The sequence below is a fragment of the Dendrobates tinctorius genome, unplaced genomic scaffold, assembly GCF_039654945.1.
Source record: "Dendrobates tinctorius isolate UK_male_01 unplaced genomic scaffold, ASM3965494v1 ptg000297l, whole genome shotgun sequence".
Lineage (NCBI taxonomy): Eukaryota > Metazoa > Chordata > Amphibia > Anura > Dendrobatidae > Dendrobates > Dendrobates tinctorius.
Genome location: NW_027361964.1, coordinates 3572501 through 3584477, shown reverse-complemented (window position 1 = coordinate 3584477; position 11977 = coordinate 3572501). Strand labels below are relative to the sequence as shown.

At 60.6% G+C, this 11977-nt stretch overlaps 1 protein-coding gene across 2 annotated transcripts in view; it reads right to left on the bottom strand.

Moving 5' to 3' along the window:
- Nucleotides 1-1413: 1413 nt before the first annotated feature.
- The window catches only part of PELO (pelota mRNA surveillance and ribosome rescue factor), a 13557-nt gene continuing 2993 nt past the window's right edge, over nt 1414-11977 (bottom strand). Inside the window, exons 2-14 of one of the 2 annotated variants that reach the window (XR_012226953.1) lie at nt 11905-11977; nt 9169-9319; nt 9006-9096; nt 8762-8925; nt 8184-8244; nt 7950-8111; nt 7105-7151; nt 6935-7008; nt 6583-6654; nt 4605-4679; nt 4494-4525; nt 3908-4388; nt 1414-3873 (exon numbers count right to left, since the gene is read on the bottom strand). The exon at nt 11905-11977 is cut by the window's right edge and continues 20 nt beyond it. Coding sequence is in view for 1 of the 2 variants with exons in the window: in XM_073560539.1 (XP_073416640.1) it covers nt 4300-4388; nt 4494-4525; nt 4605-4679; nt 6583-6654; nt 6935-7008; nt 7105-7151; nt 7950-8111; nt 8184-8244; nt 8762-8925; nt 9006-9096; nt 9169-9319; nt 11905-11977 (1091 nt within the window). In the remaining variant the exon portion in view is untranslated. Of the gene's footprint in view, nt 4389-4493; nt 4526-4604; nt 4680-6582; nt 6655-6934; nt 7009-7104; nt 7152-7949; nt 8112-8183; nt 8245-8761; nt 8926-9005; nt 9097-9168; nt 9320-11904 lie in introns of both variants that reach the window. The other variant, XM_073560539.1, reaches the window with a different exon arrangement.

Here is an 11977-nt window from a genome sequence, read left to right as displayed (position 1 = left end):
GATCATGAACTTGGAGTGCATCACAAACTTTATTGTAAATAGCTGCACCTCTTTAGGTGCCCTCTCTTGGTTTTACATAAAGACACTTTTCGAAGAATAGAAGTCTACCTCAAAGGACACTGCAAGAGATCCCGGCTGGGAGCGGTGTCGAGCACTTACAAGAATTTGACAATGTTTTACTGTGAAATATTTGATAATGTGTCTTATGATAGTAAATGGCTTTTATATTGAAGTATATGAAGGATTTGAATAAAGAATTGAAAATTTTATGTGACGAACCAGGTAGTTACGGTTGTCATCCAGAGTCTAGAAGAGACCGTGAAAAGAAAGAAATGTATAGTGAGTAACAGATGACAGCACTTTGAATTGAGTAGAAAAAGAAATTTTGCACTTTTGACTTAGAATTTTGGATAGATAAATAGGAATTGTTTGCAACGTTCAAGAAACAGTGCATCTCATATTGGGAAGTTATAGTATAAGAAATGTTTTCAGCATTGCAAAATTTTGTATGTTCCTGTACTGTCAACTTTGTTTGCCTAGCAGCCCGCGGACGTGCTGTGTTTAACGGGGGGGGGGGGTATGTGGCGCCCCTGAGGCTCAGTCGCCACAGAGGTACTGCACCTTCTCTCCAGGTGTGGTACCCCACCATCCAGGTAAGGTGGGAACTCCTTTCCACACTTCAACACTCGCACCCCACACAACAGGGTAGTTCTGCACAACCACATTGCGGCTCAGTGATTAGAGAGTAGAGCACCTTTGGTGGTTCCCTGCTTGGAACACTGGACGTGCTGGGAAGTGGGTGGAGTTAAGATACATAAAAGAGTGGGAAAGTGTAGGATGACAGGTCAGTCTGACAGGAGGACAGTTGGGAAGGAAGTCACTCATACAGGAGTGAGGATCCCTGGGAGAAGGGATGGAGGAAGGAGTGCTGCAGCTGCCTCAGTGATCTGAGCCAGCTGGCATGGGAAAGGAGGAAGAAGGACATTGATCTGTAACCTAAGCATCCATAAGAAAGAGATTAGTACGGAACGAAGGAGAATAGAACAGAGAGGACGTGGGTTGGAAGGAAGCACCCTGCCTATAGGTTCTAAGCGCAAGGCCGGGGCCCGGTCCCCGAGGTTGTATGGACACTTATGGTTCTGCAGCAGACACCGGTGGCGTAATTGGCTGTAAATGCACTACTCCCACCTAAGACTTGGGGCACAACAGCAACTGTATAGAGAGCTGGGACTCAGGAGAAGGGAGTCCCCGAAGCAGGCTACAGCTGTCTGCCGTACAAGTAGAGTTCTTGGGAACATCTGTCAGGAGGAACTCCAGTGTAACTCAGTACTAGGAGATCTTCACACTTAAAGGCGCTATAGAGGAGACGTTCAGAAAGGTACATGTTGGCGGAGTGTTGGAGGGGAGCCTACCATCTTGCCTGGAGGTTGACTGAGTCTCTGACCCGGAGGACACGGCCTGGAGGCAGGCATCTGTGTTTGCTACAGACTGAGTAAAGCTTTGGAACTGCAAGCTCCGGTGTCCTCCCTTCATTCAGCGCCTCTCTTCATCCATTGCACCTACACTGCCCTGGGACTACAGCTCCATCTGTTGGGAGCTACACCATCTTTGCTGCACCACACCATCAGTCCCAGCGGATCTGCATGCAGCGTCGGCTTAACACCTCCCTTGCCGAGCACCACAGGTGGTGTCACAAACTATTCCATTAACTACATTTCATTAACTACATCCCCCATTGCTTGGGCGCCCAGGGCCACGGACCGGGTCACCGCTGCTGTGACACATCCCCCTGACACCGGCCCGGTACCGAGTACCCCACGGCCCTGGGAGGGCGACCCAGAATGGTTCACAAATAAACCTATCCAGGTGATAGAATGGCCAAGTCACAGTCCAGACCTGAATCCAATCGAGAATCTGTGGAAAGAGCTGAAAACTGCTGTTCACCAATGATCTCCATCCAACCTCACTGAGCTCGAGCTGTTTGCCAAGGAAGAATGGGCGAGAATTTCAGTCTCTCGATGTACAAGACTGATAGAGACATACCCCAAGCGACTGCAGCTGTAACCGCAGCAAAAGGTGGCGCAACAAAGTATTAAGTTACAGGGGCCGAATAATATTGCACGCCCCACTTTTCAGTTTTTGAATTTCCACAAAAATGTAAAATAACCAATACATTTCCTCCAACTTCACAATTGTGTCCCACTTATTGTTGATTCTTCACCAAAAATTTACATTTGGTATCTGTACATCCATAGACATTAATATGGAGACAGCATTCGTTTTGGGTCCAAACCGACAATGCCAGAGCGCTGACATACATGATCCATTAAGGAGGAACCCTAAGACAAGCAGTGTTGGCATAAGTGCTGCAGATTCGGTTATGATCTTGGCCGTACACAGTGGATAACTGGGCCGATTTTCTCAGTGGAGAGGGTCCCGCCGCTGGCGAGTGGTCTCTGAACTTATCAGTCTCCCATGACATTTGTCTCCTTTGAGGGATTCCCGAAGTCGACCTGATAGAGTCCAGTCTAAATCACAAGATTCCGCCTGTCACCTCCAGATCATGTGTCACGCTAGCAAATGGCAATGACGCCTTGGTAATCCCTTGGCCTCAGTTCTCCCTCCTGTACCCATTCCAGCGCTTGCCACCAATCTCCAGGATGGTCAAGAATATCAAGACAAAGAGTGCCCTTCATTCTCATCGCCCCTGAAGGCCCTAGTATAATCAACGTCCTCACAGGCACTCCTTAGAAACTCTCGGATCTTCCAGAACCTAGGGTGCTCTCTTCCACCACAATTCTCAGTCGCTCCGGCTGTTGAGGCCGCAGTTCTGGAGGTCATGTTGTTTAGACCATGTTCTGACATAGGAAGCCTTCCTATTCTCGCGTTTCCCACCATTAGTAGAAAGTCGTTTCCCACTGTTGCATAACTAATCAGACCTCACCAATGGTCTTCCACCTGCTTTTCATTTTGCCCTTCCTACATTTGGGCCTGGAGTCTGGCCTGCCATTCAGTTCTTTTAAGAGACAGATGTCAGATCTTTCCATCCCTTTTCCAAATATTATAGCGTCTCACCTGCAGATCTAAACACAGCAGGGGCAGGGCCAGAGCCGACCACCGAGATAGGGAAAGAAGCAGACCACAACAACACGAAGAGAAACAAAATGGTGGTGGCCACAGAGCCTCCGTCCTCCACACAAAAGCCAAGAAGAAAGGCAATGACCAGCTAACATCGGCACAGCCAAGAATAGCACCACCTGCCCCAAAGTCGAGTGTCATTATGGGGGCAATCAGGTCTGTGGTGGGGCCTGGCGGCGCACGGAGCCCTCTATTCTCCTGAAGACCATTATCCTGGCATGGGCTCAGCCTGGGCTCCTCCGGCATCGCACGGCTTGTTGGTCACATATGACTTTTCTGGGTAACATAGGGAGGATGTGATCAAGTTTTCTTACATGCTGCTACGAACGCAGAGATATTCTCGGCACAGCCACAGGTACTGTGATCCTACAGAACAAAGACTCGATCACATGGATCATACCATTCAACAGAGTGGGGGAGAACATATGCAGTCACTAACCCAATCATCTGGAGCAGGGGTCTCAGAATGCCGCCCACACTCGCGCCTACCATCATCTCAGTGCTCCAGGCCCAGTTCTTCTGACAGCAGAGGACATGCTACTCACAGGATTGTCTGACACATTGTTTCAATCCCTCTACCATGAGAGCAGGACTAGGCCAGGTGGCTTTGGTGAAGTGATTGAGGACAAGGACTCCATAATTTGGGCATTTTTGCAGGTCACCATAAGTATAATCTATACACGGGGAGTTTATCACCAGGCGGCACTGTTTATTTCATCATCGCAGGCAATAGACCTCCCCCCCCCCCCCCCCGACGCAGAGGTCTGACCTCCCAACTAGTTATCAGTGACGAGCTGAGGGCAGGCTGGCGGCACAGCTAGTCCTCTCCAGAGCGGCCCTCGTCCGGCGGCACGGCTAGTCCTCTCCAGAGCGGCCCTCGTCCGGCGGCACGGCTAGTCCTCTCCAGAGCGGCCCTCGTCCGGCGGCACGGCTAGTCCTCTCCAGAGCGGCCCTCGTCCGGCGGCACGGCTAGTCCTCTCCAGAGCGGCCCTCGTCCGGCGGCACGGCTAGTCCTCTCCAGAGCGGCCCTCGTCCCCCGACACGGAGAGTCCTCGCCAGAGCTGCCCTCGTCCCCCCGACACGGAGAGTCCTCGCCAGAGCTGCCCTCGTCCCCCCGACACAGCTAGTCCTCTCCAGAGCTGCCCTCGTCCCCCGACACAGCTAGTCCTCTCCAGAGCTTGACTCATCATCCGACAGGTCTGGCACCGGGAACCTCAAAATGGCCGCGACCCCCGTCAGCTGGTTCAGTTCTGGTAAGAGAAAAGTGTCCCAGAAACCAATCCATTGTGGCACAAGCTACTGCTGACACGACGCGTCATGTCCGCCACCGGTCCCAACCATTGAAGGCCACTTACGTTCTCCGGAGACATGTAAACTGGAGAAAATTCTGACAGAGAAAATGAAGAGAGGTGAGTCAATCTCTGAAAGGCGAATGGGCAGGAGACGCCGCCGCTTGCTGCTCTCACCTCACCGCTCCTCCGTTCTCCCTCACACCGTCCACAAGTCTCACATAACGGCTGCGAGTTGCCACGTCCTGATGTCTGTGGAAGAACTGCAGAATTAGGACACAGCGGTGCAAGGGGGAGAGACAACGCCACAGGGAGGGGGGGGGGGGGGGTTGGGGAGACAACGCCACGGGAGGGGGGGGGGGGGGGAGAGACAACGCCACGGGAGGGGGGGGGAGAGAGACAACGCCACAGGGGGGGGGGGGGGAGAGAGACAACGCCACAGGGGGGGGGAGAGAGACAACGCCACAGGGGGGGGGGGGGAGAGAGACAACGCCACAGGGGGGGGGGGGGAGAGAGACAACGCCACAGGGGGGGGGGGGGGAGAGAGACAACGCCACAGGGGGGGGGGGGGGAGAGAGACAACGCCACAGGGGGGGGGGGGGGGAGAGAGAGACAACGCCACGGGGGGGGGGGGGAGAGAGAGACAACGCCACGGGGGGGGGGGAGAGAGACAACGCCACGGGGGGGGGGAGAGAGACAACGCCACGGGGGGGGGAGAGAGACAACGCCACGGGGGGGGGGGAGAGAGACAACGCCACGGGGGGGGAGAGAGAGACAACGCCACGGGGGGGGGGGGGGAGAGAGACAACGCCACGGGGGGGGGGGGGAGAGAGAGAGACAACGCCACAGGGGGGGGGGAGAGAGAGAGACAACGCCACAGGGGGGGGGGGAGAGAGAGAGACAACGCCACAGGGGGGGGGGAGAGAGAGAGACAACGCCACAGGGGGGGGGAGAGAGAGACAACGCCACGGGGGGGGGAGAGAGAGACAACGCCACAGGGGGGGGGGGGAGAGAGACAACGCCACGGGGGGGGGGGGGGGGAGAGAGACAACGCCACAGGGGGGGGAGAGACAACGCCACAGGGGGGGGAGAGACAACGCCACAGGGGGGGGAGAGACAACGCCACAGGGGGGGGAGAGACAACGCCACAGGGGGGGGGGGGGGAGAGAGACAACGCCACAGGGGGGGGGGGGGGGGGGAGAGAGACAACGCCACGGGGGGGGGGGGAGAGACAACGCCACGGGGGGGGGGGGGAGAGACAACGCCACAGGGGGGGGGGAGAGACAACGCCACAGGGGGGGGGGGGGGGAGAGAGACAACACCACAGGGGGGGGGGGAGAGAGACAACACCACAGGGGGGGGGGGGGAAGAGAGACAACGCCACAGGGGGGGGGGGGGGGGAGAGACAACGCCACAGGGGGGGGGGGAGAGACAACGCCACAGGGGGGGGGGGGGGGGGAGAGACAACGCCACAGGGGGGGGGGGGGGAGAGAACGCCACAGGGGGGGGGGGGGAGAGAACACGCCACAGGGGGGGGGGGGGGGGAGAGAACACGCCACGGGGGGGGGGGGGGGGGGGGAAGAGACGACGCCACGGGGGGGGGGGGGAGAGACACGACGCCACGGGGGAGAGACAACGCTGCAGGGGGGGGAGAGACAGGGAGGAAGAGAACGCCGCAGGGGGGAAATGACAACGCCGCAGGAGAGACAACGCCGCGGGGGGGAAGGGAGAAAGACACCGCCGCGTGGGGAGGAGAAAGACAACGCCGTGGGGGGAGGAGAGACAATGCCGCAGAGGACAAACAGCGCGGGGGGGGGGGGGGGGGAAGAGACAGCGCCGCAGAGGACAAACAGCGCGGGGGGGGGGGGGGGGGGGGGGGGGGGAGACAGCACCGCAGAGGACAGAGACAACGTGAGGGGGGAGAGAGTCAGCACCGCAGAGGACAGAGACAACGTGAGGGGGGAGAGAGTCAGCACCGCAGAGGACAGACAACGTGAGGGGGGAGAGAGTCAGCACCGCAGAGGACAGAGACAACGTGAGGGGGGGGGGGGGGGGGGGGAGAGTCAGCACCGCAGAGGACAGAGACAACGTGAGGGGGGAGAGAGTCAGCACCGCAGAGGACAGAGGCAGCGCGAAGGGGGAGAGCCCTGGGTACCTGAAGAGCTCGTCGGTCACCAGCAGGGTGTCGATGGCCAGCGCCTCATTCGCTCGCTCCACGTGTTTAATCCTAGAAGACATAACATGGCAGGATGTATCCGCAGTGAGGATGGTGGGAGTAGTAGTAGAGGGGCAGCGGATTGTTAGGGGTGCTCTCCGCAGGGCAGGGCGGGTGCCCTCTGTACTCAGTGCCAGGGACGAAGGTGCGGCACCAACGATGAGGCTCTGCAGGTGCTGATACCCTTGGGGGATGCAGAAATCTCTGTCGTGACCCGACCTGCGCGGCTGAGATAAGGGCTTCTGGCAGAGACAGCAGGAGACGGGCGAGGCAGGAGGCGCAGAGGACTCACCCGTAAAACGCCCGCTCCGGCTCATTTTGCAGCATCTTGTAGAAATCTCCTAGGGCTTTTATTTCACTGGCCGCCTGTAGTGGGCAAAGGGGCAGCAGTCAGAGACCCCCGGTGGGAGGATGGGAGAAGTAGTCCGTGACGGCAGGGTGCAGGGCTGGGGACACACTCACCTTGGTGTCTGCCAGGCGGGCGGTAACAGCCGGGTCACACAGAACCTCTACAATAACAACACAGTCAGTCACCAGGGAAGGGGCGCTCCGCTAATTACAGAGCGGGCCGGGGGTACCCACAGCGTAAAGAGGAGTGTACAGCACTGCTCAGAGCGCCGCGAGCCCCCCGCATACCTGTCGGCGAGTGCTCGTGTCCGGGGCGAGCCCCCCGTATACCTGTCAGCGAGTGCTCGTGTCCGGACGAGCCCCCCGCATACCTGTCGGCGAGTGCTCGTGTCCGGGACGAGCCCCCCGCATACCTGTCGGCGAGTGCTCGTGTCCGGGACGAGCCCCCCGCATACCTGTCGGCGAGTGCTCGTGTCCGGACTAGCCCCCCGCATACCTGTCGGCGAGTGCTCGTGTCCGGGACGAGCCCCCCGGAAACCTGTCGGCGAGTGCTAGTGTCCGGACGAGCCCCCCGCATACCTGTCGGCGAGTGCTCGTGTCCGGGACGAGCCCCCCCGGAAACCTGTCGGCGAGTGCTAGTGTCCGGACGAGCCCCCCGCATACCTGTCGGCGAGTGCTCGTGTCCGGGACGAGCCCCCCGCATACCTGTCGGCGAGTGCTTGTGTCCGGGACGAGCCCCCCCGCATACCTGTCGGCGAGTGCTTGTGTCCGGACGAGCCCCCCCGCATACCTGTCAGCGAGTGTTTGTGTCCGGACGAGCCCCCCCGCATACCTGTCGGCGAGTGCTTGTGTCCGGGACGAGCCCCCCCGCATACCTGTCGGCGAGTGCTTGTGTCCGGACGAGCCCCCCCGCATACCTGTCAGCGAGTGCTTGTGTCCGGACGAGCCCCCCCGCATACCTGTCAGCGAGTGCTTGTGTCCGGACGAGCTGTGCACCTGGAGGAATTTCCCGCGATTCTCCAGAATCGTCTTCAAATCCTGTTTCACAGCTCGAAGGAAAAGAAACTCACAGAACTGTTCACGGACGAACCCAGGAGACGCCACGAGGACGACCTTCACCACTAAGGAGAGAGGCGGCGCGGCGATCAGAGGCGCTGAAAGACGCAGAGCAAAAAAAGGAAAACAACACTCACCCTCAAAGTTGATGTGACGGATGATCCCCTGCATGACTTGTTCATAGAACTTCTCCAGAGCCTGAGAAGGAAGAAAAGACTGAGAGCGGGACAGAGCGAGCCGGCGGCGGGAGGGTAGGAGACAGAGCGAGCCGGCGGCGGGAGGGTAGGAGACAGAGCGAGCCGGCGGCGGGAGGGTAGGAGACAGAGCGAGCCGGCGGCGGGAGGGTAGGAGACAGAGCGAGCCGGCGGCGGGAGGGTAGGAGACAGAGCGAGCCGGCGGCGGGAGGGTAGGAGACAGAGCGAGCCGGCGGCGGGAGGGTAGGAGACAGAGCGAGCCGGCGGCGGGAGGGTAGGAGACAGAGCGAGCCGGGGGCGGGAGGGTAGGAGACAGAGCGAGCCGGGGGCGGGAGGGTAGGAGACAGAGCGAGCCGGGGGCGGGAGGGTAGGAGACAGAGCGAGCCGGGGGCGGGAGGGTAGGAGACAGAGCGAGCCGGGGGCGGGAGGGTAGGAGACAGAGCGAGCCGGGGGGCGGGAGGGACAGAGCGAGCCGGGGGCGGGGACGTGACACACAGACACTCATGAGGGTGGAGACGAACCTTCTCATGTTGTGAGCAGTTTCCGCGCCTCTTTCGTGGAATGCTGGTCTCAATCTTGGCGCGGAGCAGGGTCATGCTAGATGTGACCAGACAGATGTGTGCGAGACCGTCCTGCATGATGACAGCTGCCACATCAGCATTAAACGCGGGGTCACAGGCCTGCTCTGTGGAGGGAAGGCAGTGGTCACTCATGCACAGGGTCAGGGGCCCTCGCCACCTCTCGCCCGCCCTCGCCACCTCTCACCGATCCTCTCCAGCACGATGCTGTCCCACTGCTTCTTGGCCAGGGTGAACTTGCGGTTTGGCTCCAGCTCGATGGTGTGATAGGCGCCCATCTAGAGACACAGGCGAGAATGAGGCCCCGGGTCCCGCAGCCAGGGCCCCCCACACACACGGCCCCCTCCTACCTTCACATACTGGTTCTCCTGGATGTTGATGCCTTTCACCCGCAGCTGGCACGCCTGGGAGTCAAAGTCAATGTTCTGCACACAGATGGTGAGGGTGGTCCGCACACGGTTGCTGCCGACGCTGCCCGTCGAGGACTCTGTGGTCACCTTCCTGTGAGAGAGACGAGATCTTACCAGGTCACAGCGGCCATTGCTGCAGCGCGCCCGAAAAACCGCCACTCAACATATGGAGCGCCCCCAAGGCAGAGGGTCAGCTTTCCCCCAGAGACGCCCCTCAAGTCAGAGCGTCAGCTTTCCCCCAGAGACGCCCCTCAAGTCAGAGCGTCAGCTTTCCCCCAGAGACGCCCCTCAAGTCAGAGCGTCAGCTTTCCCCCAGAGACGCCCCTCAAGTCAGAGCGTCAGCTTTCCCCCAGAGACGCCCCTCAAGTCAGAGGGTCAGCAATACCCCCAGAGACGCCCCCCAAGTCAGAGGGTCAGCAATACCCCCAGAGACGCCCCCCAAGTCAGAGGGTCAGCAATACCCCCAGAGACGCCCCCAAGTCAGAGGGTCAGCTTTCCCCCAGAGACGCCCCCCAAGTCAGAGGGTCAGCAATACCCCCAGAGACGCCCCTCAAGTCAGAGGGTCAGCAATACCCCCAGAGACGCCCCCCAAGTCAGAGGGTCAGCAATACCCCCAGAGACGCCCCCCAAGTCAGAGGGTCAGCAATACCCCCAGAGACGCCCCCAAGGCAGAGGGTCAGCTTTCCCCCAGAGACGCCCCCCCAAGGCAGAGGGTCAGCTTTCCCCCAGAGACGCCCCCCCAAGGCAGAGGGTCAGCTTTCCCCCAGAGACGCCCCTCAAGTCAGAGGGTCAGCAATACCCCCAGAGACGCCCCCCAAGTCAGAGGGTCAGCAATACCCCCAGAGACGCCCCCAAGGCAGAGGGTCAGCTTTCCCCCAGAGACGCCCCCCCAAGGCAGAGGGTCAGCTTTCCCCCAGAGACGCCCCCCCAAGGCAGAGGGTCAGCTTTCCCCCAGAGACGCCCCTCAAGTCAGAGGGTCAGCAATACCCCCAGAGACGCCCCCCAAGTCAGAGGGTCAGCAATACCCCCAGAGACGCCCCCAAGGCAGAGGGTCAGCTTTCCCCCAGAGACGCCCCCCCAAGGCAGAGGGTCAGCTTTCCCCCAGAGACGCCCCCCCAAGGCAGAGGGTCAGCTTTCCCCCAGAGACGCCCCCCCAAGGCAGAGGGTCAGCTTTCCCCCAGAGACGCCCCCCCAAGGCAGAGGGTCAGCTTTCCCCCAGAGACGCCCCCCCAAGGCAGAGGGTCAGCTTTCCCCCAGAGACGCCCCCCCAAGGCAGAGGGTCAGCTTTCCCCCAGAGACGCCCCCCCAAGGCAGAGGGTCAGCTTTCCCCCAGAGACGCCCCCCCAAGGCAGAGGGTCAGCTTTCCCCCAGAGACGCCCCCCCAAGGCAGAGGGTCAGCTTTCCCCCAGAGACGCCCCCCCAAGGCAGAGGGTCAGCTTTCCCCCAGAGACGCCCCCCCAAGGCAGAGGGTCAGCTTTCCCCCAGAGACGCCCCCCCAAGGCAGAGGGTCAGCTTTCCCCCAGAGACGCCCCCCCAAGGCAGAGGGTCAGCTTTCCCCCAGAGACGCCCCCCCAAGGCAGAGGGTCAGCTTTCCCCCAGAGACGCCCCCCCAAGGCAGAGGGTCAGCTTTCCCCCAGAGACGCCCCCCCAAGGCAGAGGGTCAGCTTTCCCCCAGAGACGCCCCCCCAAGGCAGAGGGTCAGCTTTCCCCCAGAGACGCCCCCCCAAGGCAGAGGGTCAGCTTTCCCCCAGAGACGCCCCCCCAAGGCAGAGGGTCAGCTTTCCCCCAGAGACGCCCCCCCAAGGCAGAGGGTCAGCTTTCCCCCAGAGACGCCCCCCCAAGGCAGAGGGTCAGCTTTCCCCCAGAGACGCCCCCCCAAGGCAGAGGGTCAGCTTTCCCCCAGAGACGCCCCCCCAAGGCAGAGGGTCAGCTTTCCCCCAGAGACGCCCCCCCAAGGCAGAGGGTCAGCTTTCCCCCAGAGACGCCCCCCCAAGGCAGAGGGTCAGCTTTCCCCCAGAGACGCCCCCCCCAAGGCAGAGGGTCAGCTTTCCCCCAGAGACGCCCCCCCAAGGCAGAGGGTCAGCTTTCCCCCAGAGACGCCCCCCCAAGGCAGAGGGTCAGCTTTCCCCCAGAGACGCCCCCCCAAGGCAGAGGGTCAGCTTTCCCCCAGAGACGCCCCCAAGTCAGAGCGTCAGCTTTCCCCCAGAGACGCCCCCAAGTCAGAGGGTCAGCTTTCCCCCAGAGATGCCCCCAAGTCAGAGCGTCAGCTTTCCCCCAGAGACGCCCCCCCAAGTCAGAGGGTCAGCTTTCCCCCAGAGACGCCCCCAAGTCAGAGGGTCAGCTTTCCCCCAGAGACGCCCCCAAGTCAGAGCGTCAGCTTTCCCCCAGAGACGCCCCCCAAGTCAGAGGGTCAGCTTTCCCCCAGAGACGCCCCCAAGTCAGAGCGTCAGCTTTCCCCCAGAGACGCCCCCAAGTCAGAGGGTCAGCTTTCCCCCAGAGACGCCCCCAAGTCAGAGCGTCAGCTTTCCCCCAGAGACGCCCCCAAGTCAGAGCGTCAGCTTTCCCCCAGAGACGCCCCCAAGTCAGAGCGTCAGCTTTCCCCCAGAGACGCCCCCCCATGTCAGAGCGTCGACATGACCCCAAGACTGAAGTGCGGCACAACCAGACTGTCCTCACCTGATAGTGGACGCGCGCAGACTGTCACCCGCCTGCAGCAGGTTGTAAGTGTGCCACATGTCCTCCGCCTCCT